Genomic DNA, 16,604 nt, shown 5'->3' with positions numbered 1-16,604 from the left:
GAGAGAAGGTCTATTTGTTGTCGGAGTTGTTCCCCGCCTGTCATGCAGGGGACTGGTGTTAAATTCCCAGATGGGCATCCCAACTAGGCTTAGGTGATACCCCGGTGTATGGTATATTTCGTTATACCGACGCTATGGTATGTAGCACCAGTCAAGAGTTTGAACACACCTACTCATTCAAGGGTTTTTCTTTATTTTTACTGTTTCCTACATTGTAGAATAATAGTGAAGACATCAACACTATGAAATAACACATATGGAATCATATAGTAACCAAAAAAGTGTTAAACAAATCAAAATATATTTTAGATTCTTCAAAGTAGCTTCCCTTTGCCTTGATGACAGCTTTGTGCACTCTTGGCATTCTCTCAACCAGCTTCACCTGGAATGCCACATGCTGAGCACTTGTTGGCTGCTTTTCCTTCACTCTGTGGTCCCACTCATCCCAAACCATCCCAATTGGGTTGAGGTCGGGTGATTGTGGAGGCTCGGTCATCTGATGCAGCTCTCCATCATTCTCCTTCTTGGTCAAATAGTCTTTTTTTTTTTATATATATATTTTTTATTTCACCTTTATTTAACCAGGTAGGCTAGTTGAGAAGAAGTTCTCATTTACAACTGCGACCTGGCCAAGATAAAGCAAAGCAGTGTGACATAGACAACAACACAGAGTTACACATGGAGTAAACAATAAACAAGCCAATAACACAATAAACAAGTCAATGACACAGTAGAAAAAAAGAGTCTATATACAGTGTGTGCAAAAGGCATGAGGAGGTAGGCAATAAATAGGCCATAGGAGTGAATAATTACAATTTAGCAAATTAACACTGGAGTGATAAATGAGCATATGATGATGTGCAAGTAGAAATACTGGTGTGCAAAAGAGCAGAAAAGTAAATAAAAACAGTATGGGGATGAGGTAGGTAGATTGGGTGGGCAATTTACAGATGGACTATGTACAGCTGCAGCGATCGGTTAGCAGCTCAGGTAGCTGATGTTTAAAGTTGGTGAGGGAAATAAGTCTCCACCATGTGTGGAGAAAGCGTGAATACAATGATATTGTAGATGATTCTGTGCTTCCAACTTTGTGGCAACAGTTTGAGGAAGGCCCTTTCCTGTTTCAGCATGACAATGACCCCGTGCAAAAAATGAGGTCCATACAGAAATGATTTGTCAAGATCGGTGTGGAAGAACTTGACTGGCCTGCACAGAGCCCTGACCTCAACCCAATCGAACACCTTTGGGATGAATTGGAACGCCGACTGCGAGCCAGGCCAAATCGCCCAACATCAGTGTCCGAACGAGTGCTCTTGTGGCTGAATGGAAGCAAGTCCCTGCAGCAAAGCCTTCCCAGAAGAGTGGAAACTGTTATAGCAGCAAAGGGGAACCAACTACAAGATAATGCCCATGATTTTGTAATGAGACGTTTGACGAGCAGGTGTCCACATACATTTGGTCATGTAGTGTATTTCAATCCCACTTTGTCATGCAACAAAATGTGAAAGAATCCAAGGGAGTGAATACTTATGATACCCACTGTATGTGTAGCCTAGTACATTAACACAACTCATTTGTATTTTAGTTGTGCCTTAATTTTCTCCCCTTCATCCCCAGTCCAGAGTGCCAGCCCACCTCTGCACGTCGCCCATCCTCATCGAGTTCCCGGAGGGGGCCGAGGAGACCTTCGAAGGCCCCCCCACTTCCGGTAGCACACGCAGGAAAAAGCGGCGGCGCAAACGCATACGCTCCGACTCCCACCTAAGAGATGATGGCAGCTCCTCGTCCGACGAGAGGGAGAGAGAGCGGGAGCAGGCGGAACAGGAGAGCCCTTCCAAAGAAGAGCCCACCACACCCATGCTCGCCAGGTCAATGTCAACTCCTGTTGAAAACATTCATTCTATTGGTTAAGAATGACTATTCTATTGGATTCATTGTGCCGGCCGATCTAAATCAAACACACCTCCAAGTTTTAGGCGAAAAAGACAAATGCATTTAACCTAGGTCCTATTGTTAGATATAGCATTCGGTATATGGCTTTGAATGATCAGATTTTATGTTCTGATATATCCTGTGGCTGGCTCTTTTGTCTCCCTAACAGTAAGTCGTTGTACTTCTCGCTGTCTGAGCAACCGTATGAAGAGTTGGGGGCCGTGCAGACCAGGGACGTACACCCTCACTCCGAGGGAGAGTGGTCCCCCTCAGAGAGCAGGTCAGACAACTTACCAGCTAAGCCTTATGTATTGGTTTTCCTCCGGTGTCATTTATTATTTTGACCTCTCACTTAGAAACGTGACCTGTGGATTGCACCTGTAATTTTGACTTGGGAGCACCGGTCCCCTCTCAGATAATCCATTGAATGGCGCACATGGTTACATCTATATCGTTGTTTCCAGTCCGGTGCACTCAGGCTGTCAAACCGTTCCAAACTGAAAACCTATTTTTACCAAGGTAGAACACATTTTGGCTCGTTTTGAAGAATGGTACTAAATTGAGGAAACTCATGCAAGCCCCGGTGTTATAGCTATAGGAAGGCGGGGCTTCTGAGGGCGGGGTCTGCATTGTATTCATTCTAGCGCAGTTTCGCCGGACGCTTTTTTTTTTTTTTTTAAGAGTCCACACAAATGAATCATCATAAGTAAGGAACTATGATAACAGTTGAAATAAACCCGATATAATTGGTAAAAAAAAACATTTGTCAAAAAAAATGTATTATTTGCCGAATGGATCAGATGAGATGGAGGTCATTACCACTAAATAAATGAATAGGGACATTTTAGGTGTGATGCCTAATAATATTTGTTATTCCATCGAGGTGTGCTACGGTTTTAAAAAAGGTTGGAAGCCACTGCTTGGGAACCACTGCTCTAAGGGGCTGTTTCCTGGACACAGATTAAAAGAATAATCCACCCAAAACCAGAACTTCCTGTACAGTGTTAAATAACACTATGTGAGAACAATATGTTTTGTGAAGAAATGTTTCACTTTGTTGTTATACAATATTAACATTAATAATAGGGGTCGTTATACAAAAATAATAGGGGTTGATATGATTTCTTTATCACTACCCCTTCCTATGTCCCCCATACATACAGTACAGTCAACTTTGGACACCTACTCATTCCAGAGTTTTTCTTAATTTGCACTATTTCCTACGTTGTAGAATAATAGTGAAGACGTCAAACTATGAAATAACACATATGGAATCATGTAGTAACCAAAAAAAGTGTTAAACAAATCAAAATATACTGCTCAAAAAAATAAAGGGAACACTTAAACAACACATCCTAGATCTGAATGAAATAAATAATCTTATTAAATACTTTTTTCTTTACATAGTTGAATGTGCTGACAACAAAATCACACAAAAATAATCAATGGAAATCTAATTTATCAACCCATGGAGGTCTGGATTTGGAGTCACACTCAAAATTAAAGTGGAAAACCACACTACAGGCTGATCCAACTTTGATGTAATGTCCTTAAAACAAGTCAAAATGAGGCTCAGTAGTGTGTGTGTGGCCTCCACGTGCCTGTATGACCTCCCTACAATGCCTGGACATGCTCCTGATGAGGTGGCGGATGGTCTCCTGAGGGATCTCCTCCCAGACCTGGACTAAAGCATCCGCCAACTCCTGGACAGTCTGTGGTGCAACGTGGCGTTGGTGGATGGAGCGAGACATGATGTCCCAGATGTGCTCAATTGGATTCAGGTCTGGGGAACGGGCGGGCCAGTCCATAGCATCAATGCCTTCCTCTTGCAGGAACTGCTGACACACTCCAGCCACATGAGGTCTAGCATTGTCTTGCATTAGGAGGAACCCAGGGCCAACCGCACCAGCATATGGTCTCACAAGGGGTCTGAGGATCTCATCTCGGTACCTAATGGCAGTCAGGCTACCTCTGGCGAGCACATGGAGGGCTGTGCGGCCCCCCAAAGAAATGCCACCACACACCATGACTGACCCACCGCCAAACCGGTCATGCTGGAGGATGTTGCAGGCAGCAGAACGTTCTCCACGGCGTCTCCAGACTGTCACGTCTGTCACGTGCTCAGTGTGAACCTGCTTTCATCTGTGAAGAGCACAGGGCGCCAGTGGCGAATTTACCAATCTTGGTGTTCTCTGGCAAATGCCAAACGTCCTGCACGGTGTTGGGCTGTAAGCACAACCCCCACCTGTGGACGTCGGGCCCTCATACCACCCTCATGGTGTCTGTTTCTGACCGTTTGAGCAGACACATGCACATTTGTGGCCTGCTGGAGGTCATTTTGCAGGGCTTTGGCAGTGCTTCTCCTGCTCCTCCTTGCACAAAGGCGGAGGTAGCGGTCCTGCTGCTGGGTTGTTGCCCTCCTACAGCCTCCTCCACGTCTCCTGATGTACTGGCCTGTCTCCTGGTAGTGCCTCCATGCTCTGGACACTACGCTGACAGACACAGCAAACCTTCTTGCCACAGCTCGCATTGATGTGCCATCCTGGATGAGCTGCACTACCTGAGCCACTTGTGTGGGTTGTAGACTCCGTCTCATGCTACCACTAGAGTGAAAGCACCGCCAGCATTCAAAAGTGACCAAAACATCAGCCAGGAAGCATAGGAACTGAGAAGTGATCTGGGGTCCCCACCTCCATTTGCACAACAGCATGTGAAATGTATTGTCAATCAGTGTTGCTTCCTAAGTGGACAGTTTGATTTCACAGAAGTGTGATTGACTTGGAATTACATTGTGTTGTTTAAGTGTTCCCTTTATTTTTTGAGCAGTGTATATTTGAAATTCTACAAAGTAGCCACCCTTTGCCTTGATGACATCTTTGCACACGCTTGGCATTCTCTCAACCAGCTTCTTGAGGTAGTCACTTGGAATGCATTTCAATTAACAGGTGTGCCTTGTTCAAAGTTAATTTGTGGAATTTCTTTCCTTAATGCGTTTGAGCCAATCAGGTGTGTTGTGAGAAGGTAGTGTTGGTATACAGAAAATAGCCCTATTTGGTATAAGACCAAGTCCATATTATGGCAAGAACAGCTCAAATAAGCAAAGAGAAACTACAGTTAGTGAGTTATTTAGAATTCAAGGCACACTTAACCAGCGTGGCTACCACAGCATTCTGCAGCGATAAGCCATCCCATCTGGTTTGCGTTTAGTGGGACTATCGTTTGTTTATCAACAGGACTATGACTCAAAACACACCTCCAGGCTGTGTAAGGGCTATCTGACCAAGAAGGAGTGTGATGGAGTGCTCCATCAGATGACCTGGTCTCTACAATCACCCGACCTCAACCTAATTAAGATGGTTTGGGATGAGTTGGACCGCAGAGTGAAGGAAAAGAAGCCAACAATTGCTCAGCATATGTGGGAACTCCTTCAAAACAGTTGGAAAAGCATTCACCATGAAGCTGGTTGAGACAATGCCAAGAGTGTACAAAGCTGTCATCAAGGCAAAGGGTGGCTATTTGAAGAATCTCAGATATATTTTGATTTAACTTTTTTTGGTTACTACATGATTCCATGTGTTATTTCATAGTCTTGATGTCTTCGCTATTATTCTACAATCTAGTAACAATAAAGGAAAAACCCTTGAATGAGTAGGTGTCAACTTTTGACTGGTACTGTACATCTAAGGTCCCTCAGTCGAGTATTGAATTTCAAGCACAGATTCAACTAAAAAGACCAGGGAGCTTATCAAAGTGTATTATTCAACCCAAAAAACAACAAAGATAGTCGTGCTTTTGAACTGAGCTGCTGGACAGGAAGGTAACTGCTCAAGGATGTCACAATGAGGCTGACGGTGCTTTTTAAAACCGCTTCAGAGTTCAAGTGCTGTGAAGGGAGAACTGGGGATGGATCAACCACCTTGTAGTTACTCCACAATAATGACCGAAATGAAAAGAAGAATACAAATATTCCAAAACATCTATCCTGTATACAACAGGGCACTAAAGTAATACTGCAAAAAAAACACAGCAAAGAAATAGTTTTTTTTTTTTGTCCTAATTTCAAAGCATGATGTTTGGAGCATATCCAACACATCACTGAGTTAACTGCCTCCTTATTTTCAAGCATGGTGGAGGCTGCATGGTATGGGTATGCTTGGCATCGGCAAAGACAGACACTTTTAGGATAACAAGAGACGGAGCTAAGCACAGGCAAAATCCTAGAGGAAAACCTGCTTCAGTCTGCTTTACACCACACACTTGGAGATTAATTCACCATTCAGCAGGACAATAACTTACAACACAAGGCTAGCTAGTAACGTTAGCATATCAAACATGAACGTTTACCACTCATGCAAGTATTTAAAGTACAGTTTCAGCATTTTTAAAGTTACTTGAGATCAAACCAGGCTTCATTATATTGTATGAGGAAAATGCAAAATTGCGACTGAAATGTTGATTATTCCCCTGGTGAGTTGATCAGCTTCTTGCTGCAAGCTTCTTGCTTGGACGGTGGCTCAAAGCAGCCAAGGGGGGAAAACAACACCCTTTTTTTAACACTAGAACTGCTAAAGCAGTCATATCAAACTTTATTTGTCACATGCGCCGAATACAAGTGTAGACCTTACCATGAAATGCTTACTCACAAGCCCTTAGCCAACAGTGCAGCTCAAGAAGAGTTAAGAAAATATTTACCAAATAAACTAAACAAAAAAAAAGTTTTTGACTGCTCATTAATTTATTTTATTACTCTGCCATTTTTAAAGTCATGCCCCCCTCCCTCCTTGACATTTCCTAAATAAGTCTAAATAACACGCTGCCGTTTAGAATCGTAATATCACAAACAGACCTGCAGTTATAACCAGTTTCAGGAGGGAATGTCATTATTTTAACGGTCCCCCCCCCCCCGTTGCCCCTCCTTCTCCGACAGTATAGCCTGCTCTGCTCATTCTCCTGACATTGAAAGGTGCAGTGCCCAGTTGATAGTTCCCTCCCAACTGAATCTAAACTATACCGAAACGAATTTCACACATGCAACAACAGATGATGTAAAGTATGATGGGGAGAATGGGTGAGTTGATGAGCAATGGGAACAAGCGATGCATAATTATGTAATCACCGATTTGTGACTGAGGAACAGTGCGGGCCATCGTATTGTAATATTCTAATTATCATCTCAAAATGGTATGTACCCTATATCAGTTCACCAAATCCAAGCAGTCTCATCAGACTACTCTTGCCTACTTGGGAGTAGAGAATGAGAACATGCATAACTTACAATGGCAAGAAGACCCAGATGAATGGATGCACATGCTGTGTTAGTGCTGCTACAAGATCTGATGAAAATGACTCTGATGGTGGGGAAGAAATGAGTCATGACATCTCTGATTATTATTTTTCTGATTCTGAGTCTCAACCAATACCTACACCTCCGAGGCCTATGCGCAAAAAGCCCAGAACGGTACGCACTGAGTAGGTGCCCGCGCCACCACCAAATGAGAAGGTAGACGGGAGAGAGGAAGGAACGGCACTGTTTGATAGAACAAGCCGGTGACAATGCTACGGGTCAATTATTATCAGCACAAAATGTAATCACTGAGAGAGCAGGCCCTACATCTCACACTCACCAGCTTTCGTTGTTTATGTGACATGGACATGCTACAGCACAGGGACTGGACTGAGGCTGAGGCACACAGGGAGCAAGGAGACACTGCCTGGGATCTGTCTGTTGATGAGTTCATTTCAATCCTGTATGTCCGTGGAGCATTCGGTGGAAAGAGTGTACCTAATATATGGAGAGCTTCTGGTCAGACATGTATGGGATATCTTTCTTTGGCGAAACCATGTCACGGGATGGCTTCAAGAGATCATGCGTTGCCTCAGTTTTGATGACAAAGAACAGTTGAACAAAGATTCAATTGAACAGTTTGATTTTTTTTGTTTTTAAATATAGCCTACAGTGACAAACTAATGAAAATGCAATTTAATTTTAAATTTAATTTTTTTTATTCTGTTACCTAACACCATGAGTACAACCAAATTATAATTTTAGCGATAGCATGTATTAATTAATTACATTGAGAATGTTGCAGTCAGAATGACTGCTCGTTAGCTTGAAGGGGGGTCCCTCGAGGCCCAGCAGTTCTAGTGTTAAAGATGCGGCAACAATTTCAGAATGTAACTCAATAAACAAGTCTCAAATATAATGAAAATGTCAATACATTTCAGCTGTTTCAAGAACATTGCTCTGCTGTTAGTATTTTTACTATATAAATGTTCGGCTTAACGAGACATTTATTTTTACACTGCACTGCTTAGAGGGGGAGCAACTATCGGGCAAGTGCCGTGTGCGACCTCCGGAGGTAGCGTTTGAGACGTCAGAAATGCAGGAATCTCTAATTTAGGCTAATCTGTGTCCAAGAAACCAAATTTTCTTTCTCTTTCACCCTCTCTCTGCGTCTGTCCCCCTCATTCTCTCTCAAGTTGTTGAACTCTCTGTTCTTGTCACTTTTTTTCCCCTACTGTCTTTCTCCCACTCTCTTAAATTAGGAAAAGCACACATCTGAGGTTACTTGTTGCAGGTGCGTGGGAATTATATGATAACTTAATAGAAAAAAAAATAACCTGCAAACTGCGCTTGCCGGTATCAGTTATGTTTATTTAGCTTATGTATGCATGGCCTTTTTTAGAGCTTCGCTCTCTTTCTCTCACTCTTTTGGTTTCTCTCTCTCTGAAGAACAGTTTCTCTGTCTTCTGTTTCAATCTCTCCTATTAATGAAGCCTCTCTGTGTCTCCTCTCTGTGTCTCTAGTGTGTTCTATAGTCGTCCTTCCTCCCCCAAGAGTGACTCCGAGCTGCTGGTGAAGCCTCAGGAGTCCTCAGGGCCTCAGATGCAGTGGAACTGGGGTGGCTTTCCCAAGGTATGATATATAACCGAGCACACCGGTGTCGTAACAGGACGTGCAGGTGTCGTAACAGGACGTACAGGTGTCGTAAGTTAATGTAGAAAGTTTGTACTGAAGAAATTCATAACCACACTGCTTTGTTTTCCCTGCTCCCTCTAGATGTGTTTGGCGGAGAGGGGGACGGTGGAGATGCAGCGCGTCTCCCCTGGCATCCACTGCTCGGACAGCTCCCACTTTCGTACCATCCAGTGGCAGGACTCTTTCGACATGGGCCAGGAGCCCGGTTTCAGCTGTGGCCGAGCGAGCAGTAGCGTGACGGTGGTGGTCAGGCCCAAACCCAGGACCGGACCAGCGGTCCCACCCACAGAGAGTTCCCCCATAGACCTGGAGAGAACCTCGAAGAGAACCTCCAGCCCATATCACCCCACCGCAGAGCCACTGACTTTAGCATCATTAGTGATGGCTAGCATAGACTCTTCCCAGGCTCCAGGGCATACAGAAAAGCAGCCACAAGTAGAGACCCTGCAGGCAGGGGAGGAGGGAGCCAAGGAGTCTGCATCCAACCTGGAGCTGAAAGAGGCAAGAACCTCCCTGGCTAACACAGTTAGCATTGCTAATGTAGGGAATGCTGATAGCCTAGCTAGCGAAGGAAGCATAGGCGATGTTGAATGTGTAGCTAACACATTTGGCCTAATTGAAAACGACTGCAAAGACACACACATCCCATCCAAAAAAGGTAGCAAAGCCGGCACAACCAGCACAGACAGGCTAGCTAGCAACAGCATAGCTACTTTAGCAAACACTGCTAGCTTACCTGACGCTGCTAGCTTAGCCAATGCAGCTAGTTTAGCCAGTGTAGCAGGTCCCAACATTATCACAGAGTCTCTCGATAGGATAGAACACCCAGACCAGCACAGTGCCTTACCAGAAACCAATGGACAGGGGTTTGCAGAAGGAGTTATGATGAGTGAGGGCAACAGCGGGATCAAGCCCTGCACCGAGGGAGGGGAAGAGATGGAGATCAAATCTGTTATGACGGACAGAGCCACAGAGGGCTCCCTGACCAATCAGGCTGCGGAGAGTATTGGAGTGACAGACATGGGAGCCACTGAGGCTCTGGGGGAGGAGCATTCTGGCTCAGCAGTCACAACGGGCAAAGCAGAGCACAGAGACAAGAAGAAAGGTGAGAACTTTGGGAGAAACAGATCTACCCATACTCAATTCCAAATGAACACGGGTATAAGCATTATGTTAATAGATTCAAGAGCATTTGTGTTGTTTTTGACCTGACTTTGAATTGTGTGGTGGTTCTCTGTGCTGCTGTGCTGTGTGAACAGGTAAACGCAGTCAGCACCTAGGACCCTCCGACATCTACCTGGACGACCTGTCTAACCTTGACCCAGAGGTGGCAGCTCTCTACTTCCCGCCTAAAGGGTAAAGGGCTCCCTGCTCTGATTTATTTTTCCTTTACACCCTTCCTCAATGTAATCAGTGTTCATACATGATAGGTGAGAGCACAGATTCCACTATAGAGCTACTTAAAGTTAGAACGGACATTGCTCTTAATCCAGAGTTTTTCATCCCACTTTCTTTTTTTTTTACATTATGTTTTGGTGTCTCCCGTGGTTAAATAGTAATAATGGAGGTCAACAGGCAATAGATTTCATAATATGCAGCCCAAAATATGTCACCTTTCCCCCACTCTGTCTCGATATGACCCAAGTTCCTGGTTGGCATGCTTTCCGCAATCCACACTTACTCAGTGTCAAGGATGACACACATCGATGAACTCTGTGGATAATGTAGAAGGATGCATTCCCTAAACTGATCATGAGAAATGTTATCTTAGGCTTGACTTTGTCCTCACAAGGCAGGTCACACTGCTAGGGACTCTGCATAAGATATCAGTGTTTTTCAAAGTGCTAAATATCGGAGTAAGAAATTGACGGACTCTATAAAAGCTCCAACCAAGTTTATTCACCCCAAAGGGTTGAACAGACTAAGAACATATTCATACAAGCACTGATATTTAACCCTTTCTCCTACGCTGAGCCCCGCCTTACACATCTGAACAGCCAATACACCTCTGTTGCTATCCAGAAGATAAGTGATATATATTCTTCCTCACTTCATCTAACCTGACCTCGGCCCAAATTCCTCACTCCTCCCCAACTCAGGCGGTCATTGTGATTGGTACCAGACTGTTTCTCTTCTCTTCTCCCATAGGGTCCCTGATGGCTAACAATAACATATCCTGACATAATGTAAACGTTATACATTACCCTTTCTCCCTTAGTGAAATGAATAAGTATATTTCATGATTTCTTAAGTCAAGAAATCAGAACCCATCAGTCTTATTGATCCCACTGTTAAATACCAATCGGATCTCAGTCACTCATTCTATTTACAGTCAATTCCTGGGACTGTTTTCATAAAGTGTCTCAGAGTAGGAGTGCTGATCTGTGGTCCATTTGAACTTTTCGATCATAATGAACAAGATCACATGGAAAAAACGTATGTGTTGTGGATAATCAGGAGTTCCCCAGGGTAGCTGTTTAGGCCCTTTGCTTTTTTAAATTTTTACTAACGACATGCCACTGACTTTGAGTAAAGCCAGGGTGTCTATGTATGCGGATGACTCAACACTATACACGTCAGCTACTACAGCGACTGAAATGACTGCAACACTCAACAAAGAGCTGCAGTTACTTTCAGAGTGGGTGGCAAGCAATAAGTTGGCCCTAAATATTTCTAAAACTTAAAGCATTGAATTTGAAACAAAACACTCACTAAACCCTAAACCTCAACTAATTCTTGTAATAAATTACGTTGAAATTGAGTAAGTTGAGATGACTAAACTGTTTGGAGTAACCCTAGATTGTAAACTGTTGTGGTCAAAAAATATTGATGCAGTAGTAGCTAAGATGGGGTGAAGTCTGTCTATAATAAAGCGATTCTCTGCCTTCTTAACAACACTATCAACAAGGCGGATCCTACAGGCCCCAATTTTGTCGCACCTTGACTACTGTTCAGTCGTGTGGTCAGGTGCCACAAAAAAGGACTTAAGAAAATTGTAATTGGTTCAGAGCAGGGCAGCACGGCTGGCCCTTGGATGTACAAATTGAGCTAATATTAATAATATGCATGTCAATCTCGCCAGGCTGAAAGTGGAGGAGAGATTGACTTCATCACTACTTTTATTTATGAGAGGTATTGACATGTTGAATGCAACGAGCTGTCTGTCTAAACTACTGGCACACAGCTCGGACACCCATGCGTACACCACAAGACATGCCACAAGAGGTCTCTTCACGCTCCCCAAGTCCAGAACAGACTATGGGAGGCACACAGTACTACATAGTACCATGACTACATGGAACTCTATTCCACATCAAGTAACTGACGCAATCAGTAAAATTAGATTTTAAAAAAACACCTTATGGAACAGCGGGGACTGTGAAGCAAGAAACATTGGCACGCACAATAACATACGCACTATACATACACATTTTTTTGTACTGTAGATATGTGGTAGGGGCCTGAGGGCACACAGTGTGTTGTGAAATCTGTGAATGTATTGTAATGTTTTTAACATTGTATAAACTGCCTTAATTTTGCTGGACCCCAGATAGAATGGGGATCCATAATAAATACATGAACAAGGGGGACCCCGATCCTTGATCAGCTCTCCTACTCTGAGAAGCTTTAAGGAAACGGCCCATGATAAATGCAACAGCTTGGAACTAGTATTTTCACCCATTATAATTATGAAATGGTAGCGTTAGATTATTAATTATTATTTGGAAGCAGGTTTTGGGGTCACTTCCATTTTTAACTCAGGCAATTCACAAAGTAAACTCAAAGGCATAAAGGTAGACTATTTTCCCTCTACTCTCCATTTAGTGAGACAGAAGGGAGCTCGCGGCCGGGTGCTGAGCAAGGGTCTGGGTCTGGTAACCAGTCTCCCCAGTCGGTGGGCAGCGGGGCCATGGACAGCGGCACAGAGTACCTGTCAGACTCCACCTCCGACCACATGGATGTCAGCATGTCCCTCTGCGGCCGCACTGGCCACACCAGCCAAATCAACAAAGGTGTGTGTGTGTGACAAAGAGTGTGAGAGAGAGGGAGATATTGGAAGTACAATATGTATATTTCTGTACAGCTGTGCATGTCTCATGGAAGGACACATTTCCTTCACTCTTTGCTGCTCCTAATGATGGTCTTTCTCAGGCTAGTGAGTAAACAATGAAGACAGTATTTATTTAATCTAAAAAGGACTAAGTATGGGATAATCAATGAGGGGCTATGTGTCCTGTGGAAAATAATGCATGATGTGAAAGTGTTTGCCACAACGCACTAGCAGAATTGCATTTTCCATAGAGGGCATAGGGCCCTGAATTGATTATCCCACTTATAGCACAGCTATAATTTAGCACATTTGCTGCTAGAAATGTATTTAATTTGCCGGTAGAAATGTGTTCAACATCCACTGAAGTCGCTAGCAAGTTTACTAGATAGCTACAATAGTTGCCTTTGTAACCAAACAGACAGACAGACTTGCTAGCTTATCTAACCAAAATGTCAGTACTGCTAGCTTGCTACTATGAAAATGTAATTCAACAATGCCAATAATATATTCATTTTGACTTTTGCTTTCAAAAGAATGAACTTCATAGAGATTGAATATTGCCGTGCATTATTTAAGCAATAAGGCCTGAGAACCCGGGGCCTAAAAACAGCCCTTAGTCAGGAGGTATCACACCATAATCCCCGGGTTTGAGGTCCTTATTGCTTTTATAAGATGGTTGCCAACATAATTATACGATATTTTCATTAAAAACGTTCTTTTAACAAGTAAATTCATTTTTACTTTCTGAAGTTGCTACCCAAGTGGCCCGACCGTTAATTATTTTCTGGTGTTTTGACCCAGTTGTTCATTCTATTCATTCGACGTTGCTGTGCTAAACAGATCATTGGCGTGTAGCTAGCAGAGGTTCAATGATGATGAGCTACAAGTACTTCAATAAATGATTTAATAAATATCGAATAGGCCTACATCGGCATCAAATATTACGGTTGGCGAGTCCGAGCTAACCAAGCTAGTTGATGTTAATAGTGACGTTTCCGTTGATGGCAAACGAGTGGAAGAGCTGTCCATGGTTCGACGTTGCTATGTTAAGCAAATCATTGGCATGTAGCTAGTTAGAGCCAGGCAGGTAGGTCTGTTTCAAACCAAATAGTAGCATGGGAAAATGTATGTGTAGACGCTTTTTCCCCAAGGGTGATAAAGTTTCTGAGTTTTCCTGCCTGGGCTGCGGGACAGTGGAATTATGACATTAACACGTCATGGTATTTTGTGGAAGTTGTTGGCCCACGACTCCTGCATATCAACCAATCAGCATCCAGGATTTAAACAATCCGTTTTGTAATGGGAAATAATGCACACTCTTGAATGCCCTTCAAGACAAAAAAACTATTATTCAACAATGCCGTTGTACTCATGGGTTGCACCTCTGTCGCTCAGTCGCGTCGTTGCCATTGTTATCAAGGTTCTACAGACCCTCCAGCCACATTTGATATCCAAAAGTAGAATGAGGGCTAATGACTTTAAATGGGAGCTATGACTGTTTCACCTAAATTACACTAATGGTTTGGAAATACAATGACATTGCTAAAGTAGGCAAATATTTTGTAGGAAACAGCTTTACCATCATGTCGTCAAGTTTACTTTAGACAGTTGGCAATGTTGTCATTATCCATCAAAGCTTGTCAAAAAAAAGCTACAAATGCTAACTTTAGCTAGCTAAAGTCCGGTCTCCATCTAACCAAACGTTATACTGCAACTAAATTCTATCTGGTGACATCAAAGTGATGCCACAAGGTTTTGCTAGTAATAATTTACCTTTTTAATATATGGCGTCAGGTTTTTAAGCGACAGTAATACACTTTAGACCAGATCTTTATCAGCACCTATTGAAAGATGTATTGAATAGAATGTTCAGTTGGCCGTCAGTCCTAAAACAAACGTTCAAAACAATATTGTGACGAAATGTACAGGCCATGAATAACGTGGTAACCTATGTTATTTTTACCCATTTGTATTGATGAGACATTCTCTATTGCCATTTCCCTTTGTTCCAGATAAGTTTATGGAGCAAGTTGTGAACTACCAAGATTTGGTGAGCAACCCTGGACTCATCGAAGATCCAAATCTGGTTATCTGCATCAATTCAAAGTAAGTTCCATATATGGTAATGATATACAATACATCTGATCTTGTGGTTCTGCCATTATACTGTATGATTTGTATAGGTCTCTGTCAGTTGACTAATTAGTTTTTTTGGTGCTCTTTTAGGTATTATAACTGGGCAGTAGCTGCCCCTATGGTCCTGTCAATGCAAGTCTTTCAAAAGAATCTACCAAAGGTATATCACCGATCTCTCACCAGTTTATACCTACTCCATTGTAATACTTTTGAATGTATGAGGTAGAGGTCGACCGATTAATCGGAAGGGCCGATTTCAAGTTTTCATAACAATCGGTAGCTTATCTTATAAAAAATTATCAATCTTACATAATCACTAGTTAACTACACGTGGTTGACGATATTACTAGTTTAACTAGCTTGTCCTGTGTTGCATATAATCAATGCAGTGCCTGAAATTGTGTCACTTTTTTTGCGTTCAGTGTAAGCAGAATCAGAGTATATGCAGCAGTTTGGGTCGCCTGACTCGTAACGGTTCCGTATTTCACTGAAAGTATAAACGTTTTGTTTTCGAAATGATAGTTTACGGATTTTACCATATTAATGACCTGAGGCTCGTAGTTCTGTGTTTATTATATTGTAATTAAGTCTATGATTTGATATTTGATAGAGCAGTCTGACTGAGCAGTGGTAGGCAGCAGCAGGCTCGTAAGCATTCATTCAAACCGCACTTTCCACTGTTTGCCAGCAGCTTTTCGCAATGCTTGAAGCACAGCGCTGTTTTTGACTTCAAGCCTTTCAACTCCCAAGATTAGGCTGGAAATACTATAGTGCCTATAAGAACATCCAATAGTCAAAGGTATATGAAATACAAATGGTATAGAGAGAGAGAGTCCTATAATAACTACAACCTAAAACGTCTTAACTGGGAATATTGAAGACTCATGTTAAAAGGAACCACCAGCTTTCATATGTTCTCATGTTCTGAGCAAGGAACTTAAACGTTAGCTTTTTTACATGGCACATATTGCACTTTTACTTTCTTCTCCAACACTTTGTTTTTGCATTATTTAAACCAAATTGAACATGTTTCATTTGAGGCTAAATTGATTTTACTGATGTATTATATTAAGTTAAAATAAGTGTTCATTGAGAGTTGTTGTGATTTATTATATCTATCTATCATCTCAATCATTATCGGCTTTTTTTGGTCCTCCAATAATCGGTATCGGCGTTGAAAAATCAGAATCGGTCGACCTCTAGTATGGGGAGTAGTATACAAGGGCACACTTCAGGGGTGCGTTCAGTTTGATTAAACTTTTTGCGTGACGGTTTGTACTGAATGACATGTTTCCTCAAAACGGTGTGCAGCGTTCTTCAACAGCTTTCGAGGTACGTTTGCTCCCGTTTGGTGGGTGTGGCGAGAGATAGCCCTATGTTGTGGCACGATCGATATGGGTGTGACCATTTGAAATAGTCCCATGTGACTCAGTTGGTAGTGCATGGCTCTTGCAACGCCAGGGTTGTGGGTTCGATTCCCACGGGGGACCAGTACGAAAATGTACG

At 42.8% G+C, this 16,604-nt stretch overlaps 1 protein-coding gene across 3 annotated transcripts in view; it reads left to right on the top strand.

The window, feature by feature from the left end:
* Positions 1–16,604, top strand: part of LOC115208294 (phosphatidate phosphatase LPIN2) — a 37,645-nt gene that overhangs the window by 10,196 nt on the left and 10,845 nt on the right. For all 3 annotated transcript variants that reach the window (XM_029776234.1, XM_029776232.1, XM_029776233.1), the window contains exons 4-11: positions 1,618–1,868; positions 2,102–2,212; positions 8,740–8,848; positions 8,993–10,016; positions 10,171–10,267; positions 12,737–12,924; positions 14,975–15,068; positions 15,189–15,258. In XM_029776234.1, the coding sequence (XP_029632094.1) occupies positions 1,618–1,868; positions 2,102–2,212; positions 8,740–8,848; positions 8,993–10,016; positions 10,171–10,267; positions 12,737–12,924; positions 14,975–15,068; positions 15,189–15,258 (1,944 nt within the window). The remainder of the gene's footprint in view (positions 1–1,617; positions 1,869–2,101; positions 2,213–8,739; positions 8,849–8,992; positions 10,017–10,170; positions 10,268–12,736; positions 12,925–14,974; positions 15,069–15,188; positions 15,259–16,604) is intronic.

Source organism: Salmo trutta, chromosome 14 (assembly GCF_901001165.1).
Source record: "Salmo trutta chromosome 14, fSalTru1.1, whole genome shotgun sequence".
NCBI lineage: Eukaryota > Metazoa > Chordata > Actinopteri > Salmoniformes > Salmonidae > Salmo > Salmo trutta.
This window is presented reverse-complemented; position numbering and strand designations above follow the sequence as displayed.